The 27,348-nt window shown below is 38.5% G+C and overlaps 1 protein-coding gene across 6 annotated transcripts in view; it reads left to right on the top strand.

Annotated features, from left to right (window-relative positions):
- LOC143904254 (dystrophin, isoforms A/C/F/G/H) overlaps positions 1 to 27,348 on the top strand; it is a 483,734-nt gene that overhangs the window by 403,348 nt on the left and 53,038 nt on the right. For all 6 annotated transcript variants that reach the window (XM_077418912.1, XM_077419080.1, XM_077418996.1 and 3 more), the window contains one exon: positions 3,677 to 3,843. In XM_077418912.1, coding sequence (XP_077275038.1) covers positions 3,677 to 3,843 — 167 coding nt within the window. The remainder of the gene's footprint in view (positions 1 to 3,676; positions 3,844 to 27,348) is intronic.

Below are 27,348 nucleotides of genomic sequence, written 5' to 3'. Positions count from 1 at the left end.
ATCTCTGTAGTTACGTCCACGAATTGAAAACGATTTGATTATACGTCTTACTAGAACGCGCGCGTCAATAATTTCTTTCTGATTGATTGGTCAGATAGAAATAGTTGACCGAGAACCGTTTTGTCTTTTTTTAATGTCGACTATTTTTAATGATCGAATTCTGATGATTGAGAAAGCTTTTGTGTGCTAAAAATAAAACTTGGACGTTAAAAGGAATTTTCAAGACATCAAATATCTTTATATATCATTATAGACTTTTAAAGAAAAATAATCTCGTAACTGTTTTGAATGACGTATATATTTTTTTCATGAAGATATTAAACTGTCAGAAAATAATTTTTAAAACTAAATAAATTGACATTATTGTTTGTATTATGTTATACTCACTATTCAGTGATATATATTTAAATAATGATATAGATAAATTATAAAATAAGTCAATTGATATTGTGAGCTACGTAGGGGCGAAAGTTTCCAGCCCAAGGATATAAAAAAATAAAAAGTATTGAAATAAAAAGTGACTATATATTAAAAAATAAAAATGATTGATTTATATTTTTTCATCTCATTTTTATATCGTTGAGTCAAAAACTTTCGAACGTTACTGTTACTACGTATTACAATACAGTTTGCTAATACGCGAAATAGAATGAAAGTTTTGCATTTCGTACAGATCGTTTTTATATATTTTATTCATATGGCTCGATAGAAGCAACGACGCTCCGCTTCTCTGGAGAATCTCGCCGTTATTTTCGTGTAGTCATCCATTTCCCACTTCTTGAAAAATCTAAATGCCGCGGCGATGAAGGAAAGAATTAGCGAGACATTCCGGGGATGTGGATGGAGACGAGGGCGGGAATAAGTCAGCGAGTGAGAGTTAGATAAACTAGTGGCGTACGTGCCCGGAAAGTAGAGCGTCAACTGTTGAATAGATGGCTTGAGAGAGACGAAGAGCACGGTCGCCTAATTCAATTCGTTCAACAGACTACTTTCGGAGACGTTCTTTTTCGTTCGGTTCGCCTTGTTGTCTACCGCGGTCGTTCCAGCTTTTCGACACCGCCACCCCTCTTGCATCGGAGAGAAGCTGCATCACCAATCCGACGTGACGGTTTCATTCGGCCTGTCGATCTCGGCGAGGGAGATCGGTGGATCCGATGGCGTAGAAAGAAAACGCGTAGATCGCGCGCGCATTTCTCTTATCGGGAGTAGCTCAAATCGTTCGGAGATACGAAATAAAAAGCTTCTCTATCCCTCCGATTTCTTTGGTACCGCGAGTTTTGCCGCCTTTTGGATGACGGCTCGATAGCGAGCACCGAGTTATCTATAACCAGGAAAAACGATCACGGGCGTTCCCGATAAATTTTATTATCTAAAACTCTGAAAATCGCATTTATAAAAAAATTGAAAAACTTAAAAGGCGCAACGTAAATTTCTCTACCGTGGTTAATTTTTCTTGAATTAAAATCTATTTTGAAATATACATATATCGATGATACGCGGAAAACGATAAAGTTGCCAAACGAATTAATTTAATTTATAACGTTCCTTTCGACAGATGGAATATTCGCGACAAAAAGAGTTTGTAAGAGGATTGTGAAGCAACTTTTTACCTGCAGTTTTTATTTGTGTCATCGAAATAATATAACTATATCAATTATTACAAACGTGTCGTGCGCGCAGAAATGACACGCGCGTGTCTGCGTAAGCGTAATGCGACATATGCGCGCGTATAGTTATCGCAACAAACTGCTCTCATTTTCCGCACGCGGCAGACATGCACCGCGCTTTTCCGCGGCTTGTCATCCATATTAAACCGTTTCCTAGATTGACCGATCAAATGCCATCGTGACGCGAAAGATAATCGCGGCCGCGCCTGACGTCCCGTTATGACCAAATCGCTTTACCCATCTTTTAATATCATCGACGCGCCTTTATCGCGTGATTTACTGCGCGTATCTCGCTGGAAACCCGTAAAAATGCCGAGGTAGCGCGTGGATTACTGGCATCCAACGAGATTCACAAGGAACCCTTTTATGTGTTTTTTTGTTCTACGCCAATCCGGAACTTCACGCGTAACGAAGAGTAGAAACGGCGCGATCAGCTCGCGAGCTCGAGTTATCCCAAGCCTATCCCGGGAATTAATTGTCCTATGAATCACGCATCGTATCATGCGATGGACAGTTTTTATGTGCATGTTTAGCATTGATAACGGTGACGCCGTATCTATACATATATGCTCTCTCGCTGGCTCCCTATCTACCGCGTGTGTTATGTTGATTTATGTTCGCGATATTCCCCAGCTGGTCTTCGCCGCGATTCATTCTGCGCATCAGCATTTAATCATCGCGCCGCGAATTTATCGATCGACAGTGTTGAGAAATCAGAAAAGAGGCACGTGTATTTTTGATCGATTCGCTCGACTCGATCTCTTCGTTTCTTCGACGAATATAACACGCTCGTATTTTAACAGACCGTAAGATCATCAAGTAGGAAAAATGTGATCTTTGGTCTATTTGTTACTTGACGACTTTGATGCAGAGTAGGGGAAACCGGGGCTCGTTAGCACCGTTTTTACAATTTCGGCATTTGAGTTTTTATACAACTAATTATCATGATTAAACAGTACTAATATGATAGAGAGAACCTTTCTTTACATTTTCATGCTAGGAACGCTCCTGTATACCGTATAGTTTCTTTATAATAAATGAAATATGAACATGCTGCATTGTGGCCAACTTTCCCCGATAGTAGGGTAAGTTGGCTATGCGACAAAAATCTACGTTAAATTAATGAATACATAATAGAAACACAAAACGGGTAACACATACGTACTTCTTGATAAAGATTGTATCTTTTAAAGTTATTTTGTAATGATCGAATATCAAAACGTTGTTGCAGAAAAATAATTGTGAACTATTTTAGATGTAGCTTTCTTCATCATAAAAATATTAATATAAATATATATTTAGCTTTTATCAGCATTGTAGATAGTAAATCACGTGCTCAAACAGGTCTCACGCGCACGGCAACGACAAGTCAAGCTAAGCGTGTCTCGATATGAGCCAACATACCCCATCCCTACATACGTTTTATTTCAGTCGTTTTATTACAATAAATTACTATTGTTATAGTCAAAATAACATGTCGTATAGTAACAGAAACTTTTCTTTTAACTAATGATACGTCACTTTGATTTACTTCTCAAGCTGAAGAACATTAATACGATATTTTGAAACGCTCGAAAATTTACTTGTCACCTCTTGAATCAGGCTTTTTTCTTTTTCTATTGTAATACTTGTTTGATTAAAATAAAACTTTGTGAAAAGTACCTATGTCATATAAGAAATATTTTGTGATAATTTTTCCATTGTTTTTTTCGCTATAAATACATAAACGGAACGCATTGCCAACTTGCCTCTTGTGCCAACGAGCCCCGGTCTCCTCTAATATTATGTTAGGGCCGTGGCCACAAAGAAGAATTTTGCCGCATAGGAATGTACGCGCGATCGTATTTTTTCAATATTTTGAAACTCAGAAATTTGATATTTCATCCATTTGAAACAATATACACTTGTAAAATAACGAAAGTCTGAAAGCGGAATAAATACTAGAGCTTTGCAGGTTTGTTCTGGGGAAAAACGTTTAACGGTTTATTTTCTATTTGTCTTTTCTATAGCAGGCAGAGAATTGGACGGTGATTCCAGGGGATACCGAAGCGCCGAGGAGCAGGCGCGCGAATTGACGCGGAGCATTCGCCGCGAAGTGAATAAACTTTCCGAGCAGTGGAACGCTTTAATCGAACGTAGCGATGCGTGGAAGCGGAAACTCGACGACACCGCTAACGTGAGTACCTTATACTCCATTCTTATACTTACACAGAAAGCCGCTTACCTTCGAAGTGTATTCTCTGATATGAATACCAATCTTTTGCTTTTTGCGGAAATAAATCCGGGATTGGCCCCTGAACCCAGCTGTATACAGATCGAAAAGCTACTTCAAGGGGCGGCACTCGGAATTTTTAACGCGCGAGAGATCATTTTTTTCGCTCGAGCTCGAGCGCGCGGAAAAGCGAAACTGCGTAAATTGCAAAATAACGTGCATAATTATGCACGGATTTTAGAATTACTAAATTTAAAAAAATACTGCATGATTAACGATCTCAGAATTACTATAATGAAAAGAAACGGCGGTTATATCGATGAAGCGTTAAAATTGTTGCGTGTTTATGCAACAATTTTAGAGCAAAGAGAAATTGTTGATCGTTGAGCGAAGATTAATTGGTACACGAGGAACTTTGCTATACGTGATTTTTCGTAGAGTAGACGGGTAGCGAGTAATTGTCAGAGACAGAGTAAGAGAGAGAGAGAGAGAGAGAGAGAGAGAGAGGGGGAGAGGGAATTTATTTTTAATATATTAGGTACACACAGAAGCTAGATGCGCGTAGATACGAAATTCGTGATTTATGATACATCTCGATGGACAGATAAGAGAGATGATGTTTGCGGACGGGCTACGAGTTTCGCAAGAATTAATTGATATTTTGTTGCTGGGAGTAATATGCAAACTTAAATTAAGCGCGAAAACTTAAAGTTTTCTTGTATAGCGGCGAGCGAATGCGAAAACTTTGATTTATATCCCTCGCCTCCCCCCCTCTGCTGCGCCGCAATATTATGATAGATCGAGAGAGACATCAGGTAACAAAGTCCATATATAATATATCAAATGCTATCGAAAGTTACTTCAGAGAATTAGCCCTTGTGCAACACAAAAGAAACTTAAACGAGAATTCTTTTATATCTTTTAATGAACATTTGCTTGTAAGGAAAGCTCAAGTAATTTGCTTACATCTGTAAAAAATGTAAAAGAAAATATTAAACGATTATATAGATTTGTCACCTGTTTAAAATATTGATCTTTCAATTATAATAAATAAAAAAAGGTTAGACTGATTTTTCTGTGTCATTGTACTAAATATAAAACTTGAAAAATATTATCTGTTACCATATATATCTTGCAATTCTCTCTCACAAATAGCTTTAAATTTTTATAATTAAATTTTATAAATGGAAGATATGCTTTTTTCTCCCTTCTTTCTTCTCTCTCTTGGCTTCGATATCGCTATGATGGCATAGCCGAACATAAGTATATGATGACCGTGAGACGGTGTATTTGGCCTTAACAAGAGTTTTACAAGAGAGGCAGTGACGACAGAGCGTTACGAGGCTCAATTTTTCTCTTGTATTGCTTTACGATTGCCATTGCAATTTTCTCTATGAGAGGTCCCATTTGTCGGAACGACTTTGCGCCCTGGAGGAAGCAACCGGACCGTTTATTGGCGAGCACCGAGAAAAGACGTTCGGAAACGAGCTGCCTTTGTAGTAAAGGCGATCCTCAGATACGTTCCCAGCCAATCAACGCTCATGTCGCGTCTAATGCCACCGAAATCTCGAGCTCACGTCTTTTTCGATATCGGAAATAGCTCCAATTTCCGAGACGTTTATTTAATCGGGGGGAGGGGGAGGGGGATTCAACTTTGTGTCGCGCATGTGTCGATTTTTGTGTTTGATAAAGCACGTAATATAACTATATCTCATGGAAGTTGCATCCCCCAGTATTATTGAGAAACGTGGAGACCCTTCATCTAATAACATCTCGTTTTTACAAAAGAACGTCGCTATATATAGTAGGTATACAGATATACGAGTTTTCCTTGAGGGGAATCTCGACTTCATTTCAAATCGAATATCGGCAGGCTGATAACTTTCTAGTTACAAGTGATTGGAAATGAGCTTTTCCGTGAACTGAACCCCTCTAATATTAAAATGAAAATCTTATTATCCACTATTCATTCTCCCAAAAATCTCTGTAAGCTTTATTCTTTTGGCTTTCAATTAGACATATAAGATATTTAATATTGAGCAAATTAATTTTCTCTAGTACTAGCAGGGTGCGCGTAGTCTTACGGGAAAGAAGTTCGATAATGAAAGAATATAAAGACGCTATATATTTAATGTCGAAAACTCAGGAATCGCGCGAAAAGGCACGATCATTCAGCGGGGAAAATCCGTCGACCGACTTCATCAAAGAATTCGCTCCTCGAGTTTAATGCAAACCTTACGAAGTGCCGGCTCGTGTATACGTCCTCGAGCGAAAAGAGCTTCGTTCTGCAGCGAGTTCCTCTCCGCCGGAGAAACCGTTTATAAGCATCGCCGGGCAAGGAGAATCTCGTCTTCTTCGCGCTGCTCCTAATCCGGGAAGGGTCGAGAATTTATTATCGCGGGCGACACCGCGACGGCGACGGGTGTATTCGCGATGCATCGATAATCGTATTCGATTCATCGCTCTCAGGTGCCCAGGTGCGGGCGATCGATCGGCGGTGGATCAGAGAGGCGCATAAATCGCGCTTTCACGATTCTCGCGCGCGCGCTTGTCAAGATTTAATGCATCCTTTCGTGGGCGGAATCCCCGCGCGATCCCGCGTTTCCCCTGCTATCTCCGTCGCACCTCGTTTTCTTCTCTTTCGCGGCATCACACCCTCGGTCTCATAAGCGGTTTTACGATTTGCATCCCGTTCGCGTGAGAGGCCCCGATACTCGAGCGCGGCTGAATATTCCACAATTGCGCGCGAGAACGCCGTGCGAAAATGAACTCCGCGGCGGCATCATCTCCGAGAGAGAGAGGAAGGGATATATCGTATTTCCGGAATCTTTTTTCCACAAAAATGGTTATCGACATGCTTTAACTTTGATCTTGATTTTGTGCAAGATTAATGCATATATATTTAAGGAAATATATAAAAAGTATTTTACATTTAAAAATATATTATTTTATTGAAACATTATAGATTACTTAAAAATATTCTTTACAAAATTTTTCGATGGAAATTCTGGTCAAAATTATTCTGAATTATTCAATTTGCACGGAATTTGTTTGATTATGAAACCTGTATGACACACATTTTGAATTAGAAAAAGATTATTGCTTGGATTATTGTTAATTATTTTATTAATATTAATATAGATTTTTTTGTACTTCTAAATTTCTATGAAAACTGCTTTCTCTCTTTTTCTTTCTGTTGTTTTTCTTTGCTTATTTATTTATTTATTTATTCTTAGAGGACTTATTCTAGAAATCTGGAATATTAATAAACGCCGAGATAAACGCCCTATCTATCTATTTCTATATAACGTCGATGTACAAAATAATCTCAAATAAGGTACGATTTCGTCGCATCAGTTTGATTCTCGAACGGAGCGCAACGCGCACGCATACCAATCGGATGGAATTCACGATACATCTACGCATTGTCTACGTCGATACGTAGCAGAACTCTGATCGCATAACTACAAAGCAACTAACTTGCGTACATCGGTATAACAGAATAATATAACGATGACGCTGAATCTTCGTTCATTGATTTATTCGATTGTTCTTTTTATACATGGCTGATTATCGGCCATACTCGCGGGAAAACTTTCCGTCAGGTCGTAATGAAACCATGACGATGGATAATTGATAATCTTGATTCGGATGGAAGCACGCAGGAGGCACGCTAATTAAAAACTTTTATCGGATACCGTCGTAAACGTCAAGTGTATAACGTAATTAAATTGTAACGGACGACTAAACGACACGATGAACTGGCAATACAAATTGTAAAGTATTAATTGACTCACGCAACGTTAATAACTATTAATATCAATTTATGAGCCAAGCGCCGAGAGATATCCTTCGCGTACTCTGAACATGACCCAGAAATTTTATACGGTCTCTTGAGTATGAATATTATTAATAAAGCTGTTGATATTGATAGTTAAAACGATTTCGCTGCATTTATTCATTTAGAAAGAAACTCTATCTAAAAGAACTTCATTTGAGACTTGATTAAATTTAAAAGTTAAAACTTATAGTTTGAAAAGTTGCAGCATAAAATGTTCTACTACAATAACTATAATAGTTAATATTTATCGAGGTAAAATTTTTCTTAAATTTACCACAACGAAGCAGAACTTAAAAAAGAGACACGCGAGTTTCAAGAGTCTCTATGCGCGGATCAAGAAATCAACTAAACAGTCTAAACACAAATTACAATTAATAGAAACTGTTACATTTTATGTCACATAATGTCAATTGCATATTTAAGCTTTAACAAAGAAGATATTAACTTCTTTTTAATGGATTCTGATACAATATCCATTAGCATCGTGGAATCTATTTCAATAATATAATTCGAGTGCTCCAAGCGGCTTATGTTGTTCAGAATTGTTAATTTTGCACGAATAGCTAATTTATTATTATTATTTCAATATTTGATTAAATCATTTATCAACTGTCAAAATATCTGTTAATATAATTCACGAAATTATACCACAAAACTACTATTTTTTTAAGAGTTAAGAGCTTTCAGAACTTTATTTAATTTTATTTAATCACCATATACAAAAACTATTTTATTGAATTTAAACGTGCCGGCTAAGTATTATACCAATAAATTTATCATGACTGATGACCATCTTGTTCATAAAATCGGCCTTTATATCTACTTGCATATAATTTAATGGAACGTTACATGGCATATTCTGACTAGCCATTGCTTTAATACGTATATGTTAATTTAATCGCTACAAGTCTCCCAGAAATTAATCTTGTAAATTGTATATAGACTGGTTGTCGAGGGGCTCTCCGATTGCTCCCAGTAACCAGTAAGACTTAATTGCAAGATGTATATTAATATATATGTATATTCATACATAATACTTCTATTTGTTCTCGTTAAGGCGAGTTTGAATAACTGCCAACTAGCTCCTCGTTTTCGATCCGCGCGCGAACCACGTTAATAAAAAAATTTAACAAGTTAATACAAGATATTTAAATACAAAGTTATTTACATGTGTATTTTTTAATGGCCACAAAGAATTACAGAAGTAACAGTACAAAATAAAAATATTTTATTAAAATACATAAATTTTTCTTGTAAAAAAACTTGGCGCTGCTAGACCTTTTAAATAAATAAAAACAACAATAAATAAAAATAATTCAGAGAAGAATACAATGGGAGTAATATTAAATGATTATCAGCGTGGATGTGGGAGTGAGTGATATGGGTGTGCGTGACTACGCGGACGGCGGATAATGCGGCTTATAATTAAGTATAGAATAAGTTTATTTATTTATTTAAAATTTCGAGGTCTAGCAGCGCCAAGTTTTTTTACAAGAAAAATTTATGTATTTTAATAAAATATTTTTATTTTGTACTGTTACTTCTGTAATTCTTTGTGGCCATTAAAAAATACACATGTAAATAACTTTGTATTTAAATATCTTGTATTCCCTTGTTAAATTTAAATAAAATTTTTTAATCTTATAAAATTGTTATTATACATTCTTTTCTAATTGACACAATGTAAAGATTTTTCAATGTAGTGCAACAATTATTTTTTGAGGCAATATACATGTTCTCTCTGTAATTGGCGCTCTAACTTAAAGAGATATCATTTCTTTTTTGTAATTGTAATAGATCACTTGAAACGCGACTCTTCTTTTGATAAGGTAACATAATTTTGTGACGTGTATCACTTGGGTTATAATTTTTCGGAAATAAAGATACTACTGCTTAGATTTTTTCGAGATTTTTCGAGATATAAAGATCTACCACTTGTTACTTAGGTTTTTTCGAGGTATAATACTACCACTTTCTTTTTTTTTTTAGGTAACAACATATACACTACTATACGTGTACTTGGCGCCTTTTTTTACCTTTTTTTAAAAAAGGTAATTTTGTGCGGATATCACACCTTTTTGTAGTATATTACGCATTGTATAAACAGTATGTACAGGATAAAGCTATTTGGAGGTATAATACTACCACTTTGTTTTTTTCGAGGTAACAACATAACAGGGTAACAACATAATACATATACACTATTATGCGTGTACTTGGCGCTCATTTTACCTTTTTTTAAAAAGGTAATTTTGTACGGATATCACGCCTTTTTGTAGTGTTACGCAACTTAATCTTATAAACAATATATCTTATAATTTCATAAACCGTATATAATACAAGGTATGAAGCTAAAAGTGTTACGGACTATTATTTCTAAAGAAAACAACAATTTAATATTTTGCTCAGTTTTTTAAAAATAATAATCTGTAACCCTTTTAGTTGTACACCTTGTATATATTTTTCAATTTCAACATAAAACATAATCGCAATAAAGCATGATTAATGTTAATAAGTCGTTAACTGTAAAATCCTTTATTTATTTTTATTTGCGTGTCTTACTGAATGTTGTTCGCAACTGTATATGTACCGATATCTTCAGGTATCGATATTTTTGATAATTATTTTTACGTCAGACATAATTTTAATTCATCCAATTTTTATTATGTCTAAACATAATTTTTGTCCAATTTTTATTATGTCTAGACATAATTTTAATTCAGCGATTTTTATTATGTCATGACATAATTTTAATTCTGCCGCTAGGGAAATTTTAAGTCAATTTTTATGAATCAAGCTTGAATTCAATGTTTAGGTGTCCCAGGTTGCCGATGACGAGGTCCACATAGCGCGCTCTATAGTTTTCAGTGTCCAGGTGTATTAATACCTTGAATTTGATGGCCACGTGTTCCAAGTTGCCGATGACGAGGTCCACATAGTGCGCTTCGTAGTTTTCGGTGTCTACATGTATTAATACCTCGAATTCGATATCTACGTGTCCTACATTGGGTGCGTTCAGCCGATACTTTGCTAGCCTAGCAATCGTGAGCAGTCGCTCGTTTTCGCTCGTTTCCTCTTTTTTGACTTACTGGATTAAAAAGAGAAGAAACTAGCAAAAACGAGCAACTGCTCACGATTGCTAGGCTAGCGGAGTATCGGCTGAACGCACCCATTCAGATTTAAAGTTATTAATACACCTAGACACCAAAAACTATGAAGCGCATTATGTGGACCTCGTCATCAGCAACCTGGGACACCTAGACATCAATTTCAAGGTATTAATACACGTAGACACCGAAAACTACGGAGCGCAATATGTGGACCTTGTCATCGGCAACCTGGGACACCTAAACATTGAATTCAACATATTATTACACCTGGACACCGAAAACTACGAAGCGCACTATGTGGACCTCGTCATCGGCAACCTGGGACACGTAGACATCAAATTCAACGTACGATTACACCTGAACACCGGAAACTATGAAGCGCACTATCTGGATCCCGTCATCGGCAACCTGGGATACGTGGACATCGAATTCAAAATATTAATACACGTAGACACCGAAAACTACGCAGCGCACTATGTAGACCTCGTCATCGGCAACCTGGGACACCTAGACATCGAATTCAACGTACGATTACACCTGGACACCGAAAACTATGAAGCGCACTATCTGGATCTTGTCATCGGCAACCTGGGACACGTGGACATCGAATTCAAGATATTAATACACGTAGACACCGAAAACTACGGAGCGCACTGTGTGGACCTCGTCATCGGCAACCTGGGACACGTAGACATCGCATTCAACGTATTATTACACCTGGACACCGAAAACTACGAAGCGCACTGTGTGGACCTCGTCATCGGCAACCTGGGACACGTGGACATCGAATTCAAGGTATTAATACACGTAGACACCGAAAACTACGGAGCGCACTATGTGGACCTCGTCATCGGCAACCTGGGACACGTAGACATCGAATTCAACGTATTATTACACCTGGACACCGAAAACTATGAAGCGCATTATCTGGATCCCGTCATCGGCAACCTGGAACACGTGGACATCGAATTCAAGATATTAATACACGTGGACACCAAAAACTACGGAGCGCACTATGTGGACCTCGTCATCGGCAACCTGGGACACGTAGACATCGAATTCAACGTATTATTACACCTGGACACCGAAATCTATGAAGCGCATTATCTGGATCCCGTCATCGGCAACCTGAGACACGTGGACATCGAATTCAAGATATTAATACACGTAGACACCAAAAACTACGGAGCGCACTGTGTGGACCTCGTCATCGGCAACCTGGGACACGTAGACATCGAATTCAACGTATTATTACACCTGGACACCGAAAACTATGAAGCGCATTATCTGGATCCCGTCATCGGCAACCTGGAACACGTGGACATCGAATTCAAGATATTAATACACGTGGACACCGAAAACTATGAAGCGCACTATCTGGATCTCGTCATCGGCAACCTGGGACACGTAGACATCGAATTCAACGTATTATTACACCTGGACACCGAAATCTATGAAGCGCATTATCTGGATCCCGTCATCGGCAACCTGGGACACGTGGACATCGAATTCAAGATATTAATACACGTAGACACCAAAAACTACGGAGCGCACTATGTGGACCTCGTCATCGGCAACCTGGGACACCTAGACATCGAATTCAACGTATTATTACACCTGGACACCGAAAACTATAAAGCGCACTATCTGGACCTTGTCATCGGCAACCTGGGATACATAGACATCAAATTCAAGCTTGATTCATAAGAATCGACTTAAAAATTCCCTAGCGGCACTTTCTGCCAAGCATAGAGAACCTACTTTTCCGTTGACTCAATATTTATTATATATATACCTAATTTTTACTTAAATAGAAATCTTCCTCCTGACCGATAAGTTTATCGACCTAATTTTGAAATACGCGCGCGATATCGAAACTGGCGATACCTGCGCCGCCAGCGTCGAAAAAGTGAAAGTGACGTTTCTCTGATAGATCGCGGCGTTAGGAGGAGGAGGAGGAGGAGGAGGAGGAGTATCTTAAAAATAAATTTTCACATTTGGACTTTGCGTCGCAATATCTCCGCTCGTAAGGCACGTAGCGGAATATTATGAGAGAAACCCCCCCCTAATTGGACCCCAAGCTATCGATCAAGCCTACTTAGAACTTGATCCGTTCACTCGTTATCGAGATCTCAACATCTCGGGTACTCGCAACCCGTCGCGTCGCGTAAAAGAGTCACGGTCGGTCTCGCTCCGCGTGTACTTGGCGCGAGACACTACCGTGTCTCTTGATTGTCACGTTTGGATGAATGAAGACTCGGCAACGAGATTCTTTTCGTCCTTATGCTCTATTCAAGGTGTTTCTATAATGTCGGATGGCATTGATAATTGGCGCATGTTTATCGCTCGGAAGCGAACGGGGACCGGTCGACTGACGAACGCCTCGAACAAGTATAGAAAAATGATTGCCGTAGTATCCGTCAATTAAAAGTGCATGCGTGTTAACGGTTATGTGACCGATATGATGCACCCGGAAGATCAAAGTTTTCGCGAATCAGGAGAGTTCGCGACGCAAATGCATAATTCATGAGCGAAACACAATTTAACTTTTAAATTCCACGCTCTCGTTGGTCCTTTCCCTCCTTCCTCACTTCCTCCTGTCCTGCCTTTCGTCGCGCTTTAATTATCGGCTATCTGGTAATTACGGGCGACACCTTCTTTTTGGTCGCCCGGAATTCGCCGCGGTCTTATATTAATTCGAGTTCCTATCGGCTCCGAGCGCCCGGGATCGCGCCCAAAATTGTTCCCGGCAATGCAAACGAGGCGAAGCGAAATGTTTTTTTCGAATATAGTCCTCTTTTCCTTTTCACTGGAAAATCGATATGAGAACGATCGATGCTTAGCCGTGCGAACGTCCGTTCCTGTGATTTTACCCAGAGCTTTGAATAAAAGCGTTAACGCGCGCTCCATTTTGACATTTTTATATCTTCTAAAATCGTTGTTTAAGCTTATAGGTAAAATGATTGACCTAATGAGTTTTAGAAAATATGACCGAAAAACACAGATCCTACAAAAGAAAAACAAAAATACACAACTAACACAACACATAAAACAAAAACATGAAATTTTATTTTTGAATCCTTTTATTTTTGTCGATGATTATATAAATTTATTATTCTCGTGGAATTTTTTAAATTAAAAGAAAATATTAATTTGTGCGGGAAAAGATTCGGCTTCCTTTTGGGACGGACGCAGGGATCTCATTTTATATCGAGACGAGTTGGTTGTGGCATTTCCGCGAACATGTAATTTCTTATGAATCTCCATCCATGTAAATAAAATTCCTCGTCAAACATTTATTTATTGATATATTCCAATATCTTTTCGTCAACGCTATTGTTTTTCCTGGTATTCCATAAGAATGTCATCTGGTAAATCATTAACAAATTCAAAAAGTGAATTGTAGATTTTAGATCCTTGTTGTCCACTGCTGATGGACTGTTCACTGCTGGACTGTCCACTGTTGCCCAGCACATTGGATCTGCAATGCATGTATACACAGATTAAAAAATAAGGAACTACTAATGTAATTAGAATTACAAGATCATATTGCAGTCAAGTATGTTACTTGATGATTGACTCTTGTTATTTACATTTCTTAAAATGGAATGTTTAAACACAATTTCTATTTAAATTTTGTAATACTTGCAGAGTTACCTGCGTATGAGAATATCTATCAATCACTGAATATATTATACAATAAATAAATAACAGCATATTTGATATTTACAATTTTTATAAAAGATATACGTTAAATATTAGATTGAAATTTGTACGGTCTCTATATTTGAAATGTTAGATATTATATTTTTTATTTTATACGTATATACACACACACGATAGAAAATATATTGATAATTCACAATAAATAAAATACTAATATCTGAAATGTTTACCCTTGTTGATCTTCGGGATTTCCAAGAGATTGAGGATGTGTATTATCGTGACAAAAACTTGGGCCGGCATAATTTGTTTTATATACAGATTGTTCTATCATTCCGCCTTCATAATGATGTTTCACGTGAGATTCTAAGACATCTCTTCCTTCTAATATTTTGACACGGTAATAGTCTTTTGGCAACTTACAAATCTTGCAATATGCATAACGGTTTGTGAATTTGAAATATTGCGACAGCCAACTACGAACAATGTCTTCTCGTATTTTATCTAATGCATTTTTATTACAATTTTTTAAGTGGCTCATTAAATGATGTCTTTTATATATGCAAAAATTTAGTTTGCCACAAAATTCACATCTTGCCCAAAAGTTTTCTTCTCTTGAGAAATGTTGCCAAAGTGAGTAGGTGTCGTTTCTCCATGTTCGTTCTTCTTCTTCTTCATACATATTATGTGCTCTAAGTAAATGTTCTTTTGCATGTTTTTTCCAAGTAATCTTATTATCACGTGATGTCATGTTGCACCTTACGTGAGTATCGTCAATTGTTTCAAAATAACTCAACGCCATATTATTTTGAATCTGCGGCATTATATTCTTACAGTATCACAGAGCGTGTATTACTAAAATATGACATATCGACTACGAAAAGAAATGTTCGATGAAACTGTTTGGGAGAAGGTCTAAGAGACACATGCGAACCTTTACTAAACATAAATATTGATGTATTTTTTAGTTTAAATCTTGCTAATAGTTGAGTCAGTTAGCTTTCTTTCTACAATAGGGAAAAAACCGGGGCTATCTGTCTACAGGAGCTATGCGTCCACAGAGTACTGCTATCTCATGTGTTAAGAGATAGATATATCTATTATTATTTGGTGAAATATGCTCAGATATGACTTCTCATGCTGCGCAGATCTCGTCATATATGTTCATATATACAACTATATATAACATACATATGAGGTGTATAATATGGTCTTCGACGGCTCAGATCAGACCATATCTGCTCAAATCGGACCATATCTGCTCAGATCGAACCATGTCTGTGATTGAATTTCATCGAAACAGTCCAGATCTGACTGTAGGACACGTAACGGGAAAATAAAGACACTATTATATAAATTTGATCCAAGCTATCGATTAATTAGTTAAAACTTGATCCGTTCACTAGTTATCGAGATCTCAAAATCTCGGGTGCTTAAAACTCGTCACGTCGCGTAAAAGAGTCACGGTGCGGTCTCGCTTCGCGTGTACTTGGCGCGAGACACTACCGTGTCTCTTGGATTTCTTATATGAATCTCCATGTACGCCGCAAAAGTTCTTTAATGTAGATAAATGAAAAATTTTAAATTATGAGTTTTGCTACTGTAATTTCTCAGCTCTGATGCTGGCAACAAAACAAATATTGACATATATTAAAGAGTCTTTTCCTGGAGTTGATAGACGACCATCATTTATTACGAGCAGAGAAGTTTTATCTCGAGAATGAAGCGAGGCAAAACATTCTTTTAAAGTACAGAACTGTTGGGAACTATTTTGTGTAAATAATTTGTGATGGCCATCTATCACGAAGAAGTTCTAAACAGTATTTATCGGGCGCCTGAAAAACGAATGCTGACGATGAACGCCATATAGGAACTCACAGTAATGGTTAATTGTAAGTTAATTTTGCATCCACAAATTAACATTGTGTTAATTTTAACGAATTATGATATTGAAAAACGTCTACTGTACATTTTTTATCAATGGTATAAACATATTAACGCAGCATATACATAAATCCGTGTACAGAACGAATTTAGATGCGAATATTTGAGTATTATACAGTTATATTAACGCCTACTAAAAATGTCACGAGTGTCCAAATGTCATATATTTTGATCGCTTCTCGCTGCAGCTGGAAAAGTTGCATGTGGAAAAAAAATACAGAAATAAATCTCATCTTCTCGGACGTTGACGGGTCAGACCAGAGTGAAGCGGAGCGCGGCACCCTCGGCGGGGAGGAGGGGGGGACGGATAGTTGCCATCGCGAGATATCCCGGTTTAAGCTCGAAATTAAGCCGAACCGAGCAATCCGAGTCGTCCTACCGAGGAATTCTCCTCCGTAGTTAGGTATGCAAAGCAGGAAGCAAGGCAAGACGGATCGAGCTTGGCCAGGCCCAATCAGAGAATATAGCCAGCAGCGGCAGTTGTATGCACGTGGAGGTGCATTCGCGCAAGCAGCACGAACACATACACACGCGCGCGAACACACACATACACAATGTGGGGCACACAGCGCAATGTCGCCGTGCATCGTGCATCATCCACAGACACGTAACACACTTATCCTGGCTGAGTCAAAATGAATGAACGAATGCACACACGGTTTCGGGCCAGCTTTTGGAAGCTCAAACATCGTCTTTTGAATTATAACCGCGCCATCGGATTATCTTCCAAATCACTCCGGATAGCGCGTTTCATCGTCGAGATGACACGGCACAATTTGAAAGTATATATTCAGCGCCACGTGCGAGCTCACTCGTCTTTGTTCGCCGAACCGGAAGTTCTGAGAATTTATTACGGAACGTAAGGGGGTTATCTTCGAGTATTAAAACAGATTAGATTAGACACACCTATAGACTAAGTTTATGACACGCTTTAGAAAGAAGCATTCACATGTGAGCGATATACGATCGAAAGAGATTAATTAACGACGATATTTGCCAAAAAAGTTAACGAAATATAATTTTTAAAGATATTTTTTTAATATAATAATAGATCAGCTTTTTCCACGCATAATGTATAGTCATTATTCTTACTTAACTTTGTACAAGGTAGGAATATAAAGATACATACTGAAGTGCATGCTAAAAGTATATTATTCTTTTGGTTGTTCGGATATATTTTCAGACTGCTTAATATATACTCAGACACTTTTTACAGAAATTGAATACGTGTAAACTTCGAGAATCCAAGACACAGACTGCCCGTGGTGATGACTGTTTCACCGTGATATCAATGAAAACTTGGTTTGTGCACTGCAAATCTAAGTATTTTATTTAATACACTTTTTTTAGTCACTTTTTAAACGTTACTTTAAACGTTTTTTTGATTAAGAAGTGTTTTATTTTAACTCGGTTTTATATAGTGTTTTATATTTTGTGTGTAACGCTTAAAAAATGCTTTATGTGTTTTTATATTTAATACGTTTTCTAAACGTTTAAAAAGTGACTACAAAAGTGTATCAAATAAAATACTTAGATTTGCAGTGCGTGATAATAACTAAATAATCGCGTTATGTAAAGCCACATATACACAAAGATACATATAATCATATATGTTATGTGTATATACAGATATATATAAAATATTACATATGTGCATTTTCCAAAGTGACATGATAACACGCACAACAATTTCCGGCTCGTGTCAGTATCAATCCCGGTTCCCGACGAGCGGATACTTAATCAAACAATTAACGATGGCTCACTAATTAGTTAATTACAGGGCAAATTTGCAGCAAACTGCAGTGCCGTAGAAATTGCATATGCAGGCGTTGTATCTTTAAATTGAGAGGAAAAATGACAGACCGATGTCAGCGCTATTGCTATCGTTAATGCCGGACCCGTGTACGTAATTATTTATCCCGTGTGTCATCTTAAGATATAGTGGTCCCGCCACTTCGCGCATGCACAGGTATATTAATGATCCCGAGATTACGTCATCCGATAATCTATCGGCGGAAGCGAGGCAGAGGAAAGAACATTTCCCATTGAGTATCTTAATCAATATCTAATAATTCACATAAACGTTCCGCAGTATATAATCTATCAATTTGCTGCCAATAGCTTTATTGACAAGATATGCATGGCGGGTGCGTTGTATCTTTGATAACATATAGAGTTAATAACAAGAACCGTTAAGAAATAATAATCGGTCTGTGCACGTATTCATTACAGAACTGCTGATCAAGCATTAACAACTTTATACCTTGCTTAAACGATAGACTAACGGGTACTTCTTGATTTTTTTAATTTAAGATTATATTAAAATTTTTCGCGCTTTAAAGATCCTAACGATACTTTAGCGTCGCAAGTTAATACGTGATAATGTATAAAAATGATAGAAAAAATTAAAATCTGTATAGGATTAATCGAGAAGCCGAGGCCTGTAGAAGCCTTATGTAGTGTCTACTTAAATGCTAATCTACCGTACATCGAGCGCGTTTGTCGATTTTGATCGACGAGACATGCTCGTCGCACGTCGCGAAAGAGATTAACCCACGAATTTGCATATCTAATCGGCGAGTCGAATCTTATTATATGCGCACGACGCATCGTTCGCTGTCGTAGAGAATCCACGGTGGAGGAAGTTCAAAGTTATAACTCGAATTAAAAGTACGACCGGAAGCGACTACTTATGGACGGTGGTTACGCTCGCTCGCTTCTCTTCATCCTCAGGTTCAACGACGCGACAAATTCCGCTCGCACCGGCGCGCCACGTGCGTCGCGACGCGACGCGACGCGACGTCCAAATATACGCCGGTCTGCGCGGTTCAAGTTCAACGCACCCGCGCAATAAACGCGGCGCGACACGACGTCTTTCATAGTATGTAAATATTAAAATCTTTATACGCGCAATAAATTGCGATCCCGGGATTCATGCTACTCGGATAAGACAGCTGGATAAGATGCGCTACGTCCTCTCCACCGCGGTAGTCTTGAACTCGGTTTAACTTTGCCAAACCCTCAGAATTTTCGCGATTATTGCCGAAACACGATATTTGTACGATAAGAATATGATAGATACGTCGACGTGAGTATTTAGTAAAAATTTTTTAATCCTCCAATCAGAAATTTATGTCTCATCTTTCACTGATCGATAGATTTAAAATAAGCATTACGTTGAATGAACTCGGAAGAATAATTATGATCTTTTATACAAGCGAGAGATCAAATCTCTTTCTATTATGTAAAAGAAAACATTACATACTTTTGAAAATACTTAAAAAAATTTACTGAGCCATTTGGGGGAGCATCCATTTCCAGCATTTTAAATAGATAAAGTTGCGATAAGTAAAATATTACTTTTTGAATGTATTCTCATCCACATTTTACGAAATTTCCGTAAAACAATATATACCGCAGTATTCATCAATTGTTATAACAAATTTAAACGCGTGTATAACCACGTGACACAAAATACAATAAAATCATTTCTCTAAATGTGTGCGTCCTAAATTTTAAATGCGAGCTTGCAAATATGACGTGACTTTTCTCAAGCTAATGCAAGAGTCGATCGAGGGATTTAAGAACGCGGAAAGAGCGCAAAATGAACGGTCGGTTGATCGCGAAAATCTCGGTGGAAACCGTGGCAACACGGCGCGGCGTTTCGTGGATGCTGTGTAATATCGCATTGTAATGTTGCGCGCTCTCCGGGGCTCTCTTGCATTAAACATGAGCTATATATCGGCATTGTGTTCTATACATAGACCTGGGCTAAATTTACATTATGTTTATGTGGCTAGTAATTGAACAGGACGTGTCAGAGTTGACATGCGAGAGCTCGGCTGCGCGGCGAGGTCCCCGTGAGATTCGAGAACAAGGCCTCATCGTCGTCGTCGTCGTCGTCATCATAGTGCCGCTAAATGATTATATCCAAAGTATTGCGCGCAATCTTGGCACGCTTCATGACAAAAATAGAATTATGCCTTTATACAACAAAGATTGAATTACGAAATTGACAAAGTATCGAAGAAGCAAAATGCGACATGGTTCAACTTATAACATATTGTCTTTTAAATGGACCAGTATAGTGGCGCGATTCTATCCGTTTTTAACAATTTAAACGTGTTGAAAATTTAAGCACTGTAAAATTGGATTTACTTTTCAAACGCGAGGTGTTTTTTTTAGCAAGTGCGAGTCAGGCAAACATCGGTTTTCGATACGCACAATTTAATTTATCAGCCTTTTGATCAACGTGTGAACATATTTGAGGCTGGGAAAAAAACTTTAATTTTATTTAAAAATTTCTTGATTAAATATTCTGTATGATTGCGCAACATCCAAAATACATTAAATTCACACAAATCGGAATTCGCGTTCGAAGAACAAAAAACTAGAAAAAATGTATATCTTCAATTATTGAAACCGCTTTTTTCGTGTTTTAATCACTTTCGGGGCTGAATAAATCGCTGCAACTCTATGCTTATGTAAATGATCCATTTATTGTATATGGTTGATCCTTGAACCTATAGATCTGTGATCCGTGAACAACATTTAGAATATATATAAGAAAAATTCTACACATTGGTATTATATACCATGAGTTGTTTGCGAAGTCAGAAGTTTGCAGGAGTGTCGGCTTTGCAAGTATAAAGGGATTATAATTCATATAGTTCATATATACATTATAGATACTTGCGAGACGTCTCTCTCTAGAGTCTAAAGTATTATAATAATATAGTCCAACGAGATAAAAATTACAGAAAAGAGATTAAGAAACGTAATACACTTTAATTGAAACCATTGCAATATTTATAACCTGAACACGAGATCCTGACATTCGCGTAAATAATCAAAAATTTATGGAAGTAAGAATTTCATGGCTGTCGTTTTTTAAAAGCAATTAGTATGATCGATAAGAGAGACCGCAGAGTTTTGACGTTGAAAACTGAAAACGAAAGCGGAAAATAGGATAATGATTCACCCTCGTCGTAATTAGCGCAGGAAAAATGCAAATCGCGCACAGATTACACGCTCCTTGTGCTCCGTATACAAGTTAGATTGGGTTTTATCCAAACGGCCATATCCTGTTCTAAAGATGAACCCGGATCTACAGGTTTACTCACGCCGCGCGACGCGTAATACTTCAAACTCGGGCTACATCACGTTTCTCCGCCGCTCTCATTTGTAAATGTTACCCGCACACATTCTATCGCGCGCGTATCGCTCGCGCGCGTATCGATTTATAATTACGCGCGAATGTCGCCGGCGCGGCGTCCGAGCTACTTAACAGACAATAATGCATTAATTGCCGATCAAATAAATCGATTCTCGTAAACGATTACGCGCATCCACCATTCTCGTATATAATATCATCTCTTATTGGTATATGCGGATAAAACGCGGAAAATGATGGCGATCATATAAACGCTTCTTCATTAGGGCTTGTACGAAGTACGAACGTACGTGCGCGTAAGCATATACGAGGGAGATATAAGCGAGCGCAATAAATGAATAACGGATTAGTTTCAGCGATGGATAAAGCGATACGGCGCCGATGCTGTGTGTATAAAATAAACTATGTGTAATGTAAATGAACAGTCGGTTAATATTAAACTTTAGCGCGCGGCCGGCTGAATCGTATTTATAATTGACGAGTCCGCGGCCGTTACTCACCGCTTATCCTTGCCCGGTTTATCCATGCGCACATATACACGCGCGTGTATTCACGCGTATTATACGCGTACGTTTACACAGCTAGCTCTCGGCGATAGCGGGCGGATCGATGACATTTTTTTTTGCGCCAAAACGATACGAAAAACGACACGTTCGGTGAAAACGATGCGAAAATAAATCGCTCCTCGTCGAATGTCGACACTGTGCCACGATTAACACGACGTTAATTGAATTGCCCGCGATATGGCAATTAGCAGATGATAACCGTGTTGCTCAAGACGCGACTTCATACGCCTGATCAAAATCACGACGGATTATTTAATTAATTATCAATTAACACGCGGAAACGCGCACGTTACATCCATGGCCATTCGATTTCAAAATTATGAAGCGGATAACATTTGTTTGACGTTGATTGAAGGATCAGCTAAGGAATTACAAGTGTTATACATGGTGTAATCCGTGAAATTTGGATGTTTATCAGGGAAACAACGATTTATCAGTTGAAAAGCAGTTTGAAAAAGAGAGAACAGGTCTGCGATAAAGGAGAAAATACCGGATCGACTCCAGATAACCACGTATTCGTGCTTACCGGTCAATCCAATCCGTGATCCGTTCTCCAACGGATTTTCCAAGAGGGACCGAGCGGTGCCGGGATCGGCCGAGGGACCCGTGGGCCCGCACGAGGGGCCCCACGACCAGGCCGGCTTCCGCTTCGCTCGGCGCGGGGCTCTCTCGCGTTTGTTCCATTATTCCCGTCCTCCCTATCCTTCTCTCCCTTCTCCTCCGCACCACGTTGCGGACCCTACGATTTCGTAGCGGTCGAGGCCTACCGATCCGCGCCGTGCATTCAGTCGGCGTTTCGCGGCGAAGCGCAAGTGCGCGCACGCATGCACGCGCGCACGCACGTACGTACGCACGCATACACGCGCGATAAAAGGGCCTCGGAGTAAGGATGTAACAGCTGCTCCTGGAGACCCATCGCACGTCCGCGTATACCGTCGCCCTTCACGCCGCGTGTGGGCGACCGGCAGCGAAGAGAAAAAGGAAAAGAAGAAAAAGAGAGACGCGCGCCCGCGTGGAGAAGTGTCGCGGCTGGTGATTCGAGATTTGAGAGAAATCGCGCTCGAAGCATATACCGGTGAGCACCGTGAGAGAGTTGATCGTCGCTGATCCTTATAAATCGGGTCTATCCCACATTTCCGCGAGATCGATAAAACGCGCACGCCACATCAGCGAAAAGATATATCATCGCGCGCGCTGAGTGAAATCAGTTTCGTAGGAAGGCGAGCGATGTCATCGGTTGGATGCGTGCCGGATATGGATGTTACATCTTAGCTGGTGATTCGAATTATGAAGAAAAAAAGATAAAGAAAAATCGGAGGACTTTAAGCGAAAATTGGAGCAACGGATGGATTTGTAACTTCAGGAGGTTTTAAGTTTGCAACATCAAACTTGGTCGTTTTGGTTGTCAGATTAGATATAGTCAGACTTATTTTCGTATTTTTCTATATCGCGGTAATAGATTTGTTATAAACATTTCTTTTATACGGAAACAAGCAAAATATAATCTTTTTTCGAAGAGGATCGAATGAAGTCCGCAAAACATCGAAATATCATTATAACATTTGCATGTGAAATTTGCACTAATTAGAGTGATGATAAAAGGAACGCTGTTCTATACATATACACAAACGCACGCGCAATGAATAAGCAGATGAAATTAACCGCGAGGAAACGATCGGTTACGAAAGTCCTCCGGTTTTTCTTCATTCACTTCTTTCACTTGCCTCTTCTTTCGACATACATATCGTAGCACGAATCACAGGCTCTTTTCGTTCTGTTCCATTTTTTTATGACGCACGCACGGTTTTGCTGAACTATCTAAAAATTTAGCTAGATACAGGTCTGAAAATAATTTTGTTACACCATCGAAATAATTATGTAGAACACTCAAACTGATTACTAAAATATCAAAATTTCTTGCAACATTATCATCATACTACAGCGACCTACTATAATTATTTAGATGGTGCAACAAAATTATTTTCAGATCTGTATCTAGTTAAATTTTTAGCAAAACTATATTCTTTCCGTGCGCGAGAAGAAAGACTGCTTCTATCAGAAAGGATTAAAATAGGACGTATTAAGATAGAAAAAGAGTCCTGATAAATCAAGCATTTGTGCAGAAATAAAAACCTTTCCACACACAGAGATACTCGCCAATCAATATTTCTTACGGGAAACATAGCGCTTAATTGAATCTTGTTAGAGAAACCATCGTCGCACTTGAGAAGTAATATCAACTTATTATCAAAAGCGTTTGTTACCGAACATCATGTACATATATATATATATATATATATATATATATATATATATATGTACAGCTACGTACTTCTATTAGTGATACATGAAAGTAGCAATTTATAGATCGTCATTTACGGGTACTTGGCGTTTAAAGCTGCACTCGAGGATCCGGGGAAGTTTCAAGGTTTCGAGCGCTTAAGAGTCTCCTCCTTCTCTAAGGTACCATACCTCCTTTGAGATATTTGTCGAACGTTCAAATGCACTCGACGAAATGGATCTCTTTGCAGGTCGTAAACGTCACCGTCGTGGTCGCCATTCTTTCCTCAAGTTTGCTCATAGTACTTGAATTCCTCCTTAATGGAGGGATGGCTATCTCTCTCGAAACATTAACAATCTGACGTCGCCCAGTATCCAATTATCGTTCGTGTATCAGAACGATGTCACATATAATCTTGATTTCTGGATTCCGAATAGCTGAGACATTAAAAGACCGCTTTTTCAAAAGAGCGGAACTCTTTTAAAGGAAGCACTCTATAATTATAATTCTCGATGGAGCAGAACTTTTGGTAGCTTTTTCCTATCTTATTTAAGATTAGCTCATTTTCCTTAAAAGAACAATCTAATAATAATAAAGTAGAGCAATCAAATATATATAATAAAAGGATATTCTATTCAATTTCTAATCATGTGAAGAGGCTAGTTTTAGTCTCACCAGAAATATTAAATCCCGTCGTTACCATAGGAAACTTAAATTCTACGGGAAATAATTATATTTATTATATTTATAATGATAAAATTCTCCCTCCTTCTCCTCTCTCTCTTTTTCTCTTTCTCTTTCTCTTATGAGGGATATAATTTATCTCTTACTAGGATATAAATCGCGCTGTGCAAAACAATGTCGCGCGGACCTCGCAATAAACAGAACGCTGTATCCCCGGGCGGACTTTAATGCATACGTAATTTAATCGCGCATCGCCGGAGTCCCGGAGTCTGTGGAAAGGACAGTTTTCTGTTGTTTGCCTGTTGTTGTTCTCGCGTGCAGTCGCGAGAAATCCATGCAGTTTTCGCAATAAACTCACATCATACGTCCGTGCGTCGCGTCGCGTCATGTCGCGCCACCCTGATTACTTCTTTCCCCTCGAGTAGCAACTTTTGGCTGCATCGTTCTGGCCCATTTCCTTTTGTATGCCGACGACCCCGTTTTCTCTTTCATCTTCCCGGTGAGCGAATGACAAATTCAGAAACCGGGCTCAGCCCGGTTCGTCCACGGTGGAGAGCGAACTCTCGAGCAAGATCATCCATCCCTCTTGCAACTTTGCCAGAAGGCTCGTCGAAAATTTCACGCCGTGAGCTTTCTCACGCGTCGTCGCGCGAGGGAAAACACGGAGATAAACGTGAAAATTCGCAATAGATTACGTTTCAAGTGAACGTATCGTTTTATGATCTCCGTGAAAAAAAAAAAAACTACCGAGGGGGATATTATTCTTCATAGGCTGGGTGGCCTGTTACATCGCCAGCATTCGTAATCGATCCGTTCCAGTATGCGAATGTTCCCCCGCGACGCCTCACGCAAACTGCGAGTATGCAACGTGTCATTTTTAAAATTGTATTCGAATATCATCATGTTACGTATCGTATATTCCGCGAATATTTTTATAGAATATTCGACATACTTTTATACATTATTACTACGTTTTTTATTTAAAAAAACGTCTTTATATAATAATTCCCGAATATGTCATACTAGAGAAACAATGGCACGGTTTTTTCTGCGTTTTATCGCGCGCGCGAATATTGCTTTTCATACTGTTAAGAATTGAAAGTCGTTATAATCGTAAAAATCGAGTGTCTGATAATTTTCTCCCGACAACTCGAAATATACCATGAAAATTACCACTACATCCAAGTTACTAAATAATTCTTAGTTATCTCTTTTCGTAGCGTGAAAGAATAAACAGAATTGCCATGAGTACCGGATGAAGCGTGAAAAAATAAACGGTTAAAGAGATTACGCTAATCTCTTAACTCCATAAAAGCATTCCGTAGATCTTTTGCCACGAATAACAGAGGTTTATATTTCGTGACTAGATTTCCTCGGATATCCAAATGCTATTGTACATCTAAATTATATACTTTTATAAAGGCAACAGAAATTACGTATATATATGAGTAAAATTATTCGACACACAATTATTTTACGTTTATTTTGTTTTACTTTTGTAATGTTTGAAGTATAATTACACATATTATATTATACTAAACAGACTACGAAAGATAAAACAATGGATTTCACGAAAAGCATAAAAAGTTTTATATAAACTTTTACAAAAAGACAATTATTTTACCGTGACTAGAATTTTTTTTAAATTATTTTCTAATAATTAAAGTTAACTAAGTTCTTCTCTTCTAAAAATGTAAACTTCTTTTAACTAGTTTTGATTATTGTTTGAAATTTGCTTCATACATTTCAAACCAACATTTCAAATTGTAATGCGCTCATCTTGGTCATATATGGCTCTCTTGCCCATTGGAAAGTCAATCCCGCCGTGATATTTATCGTTCGGGCACTCAAGCCTAAGCTGTTGGTCAAGCAAGTAGCTTCTTCGGAACGTATTCAACGCGACTATCTCCCTCCCGCGTCTCTTCGCGCGTTTACCACGAGGGAGCTGCGGGAGCTGACAGCTGAATCGTTTGACCCATTTCCTCTTCGCCGTCGTTTCGCAATGCATCGCCAGCATAACGGCCTTTGTACACTTCGTATTGCTCCAGCGTGTCCCACTTGCGTCGGCGTCGCCGGAAATCGGCTGGACGCGATCGCGCTTCCTTCCGTTTTCCGACGCGACACTGATCTTTCTCATAGTTCTCATAGAATCTTCGGCGCGTGCATGTATAAGTCAGTCAGAACTATGAGAACTTGAATTTTCTTTT

This window comes from Temnothorax americanus, unplaced genomic scaffold, assembly GCF_048541705.1.
Source record: "Temnothorax americanus isolate GAGA-0224 unplaced genomic scaffold, ASM4854170v1 Scaffold1, whole genome shotgun sequence".
In the NCBI taxonomy this organism is placed as follows: domain Eukaryota; kingdom Metazoa; phylum Arthropoda; class Insecta; order Hymenoptera; family Formicidae; genus Temnothorax; species Temnothorax americanus.
Note: the sequence above shows the minus strand (reverse complement) of the source record. Positions and strands in the feature narration are given on the sequence as shown.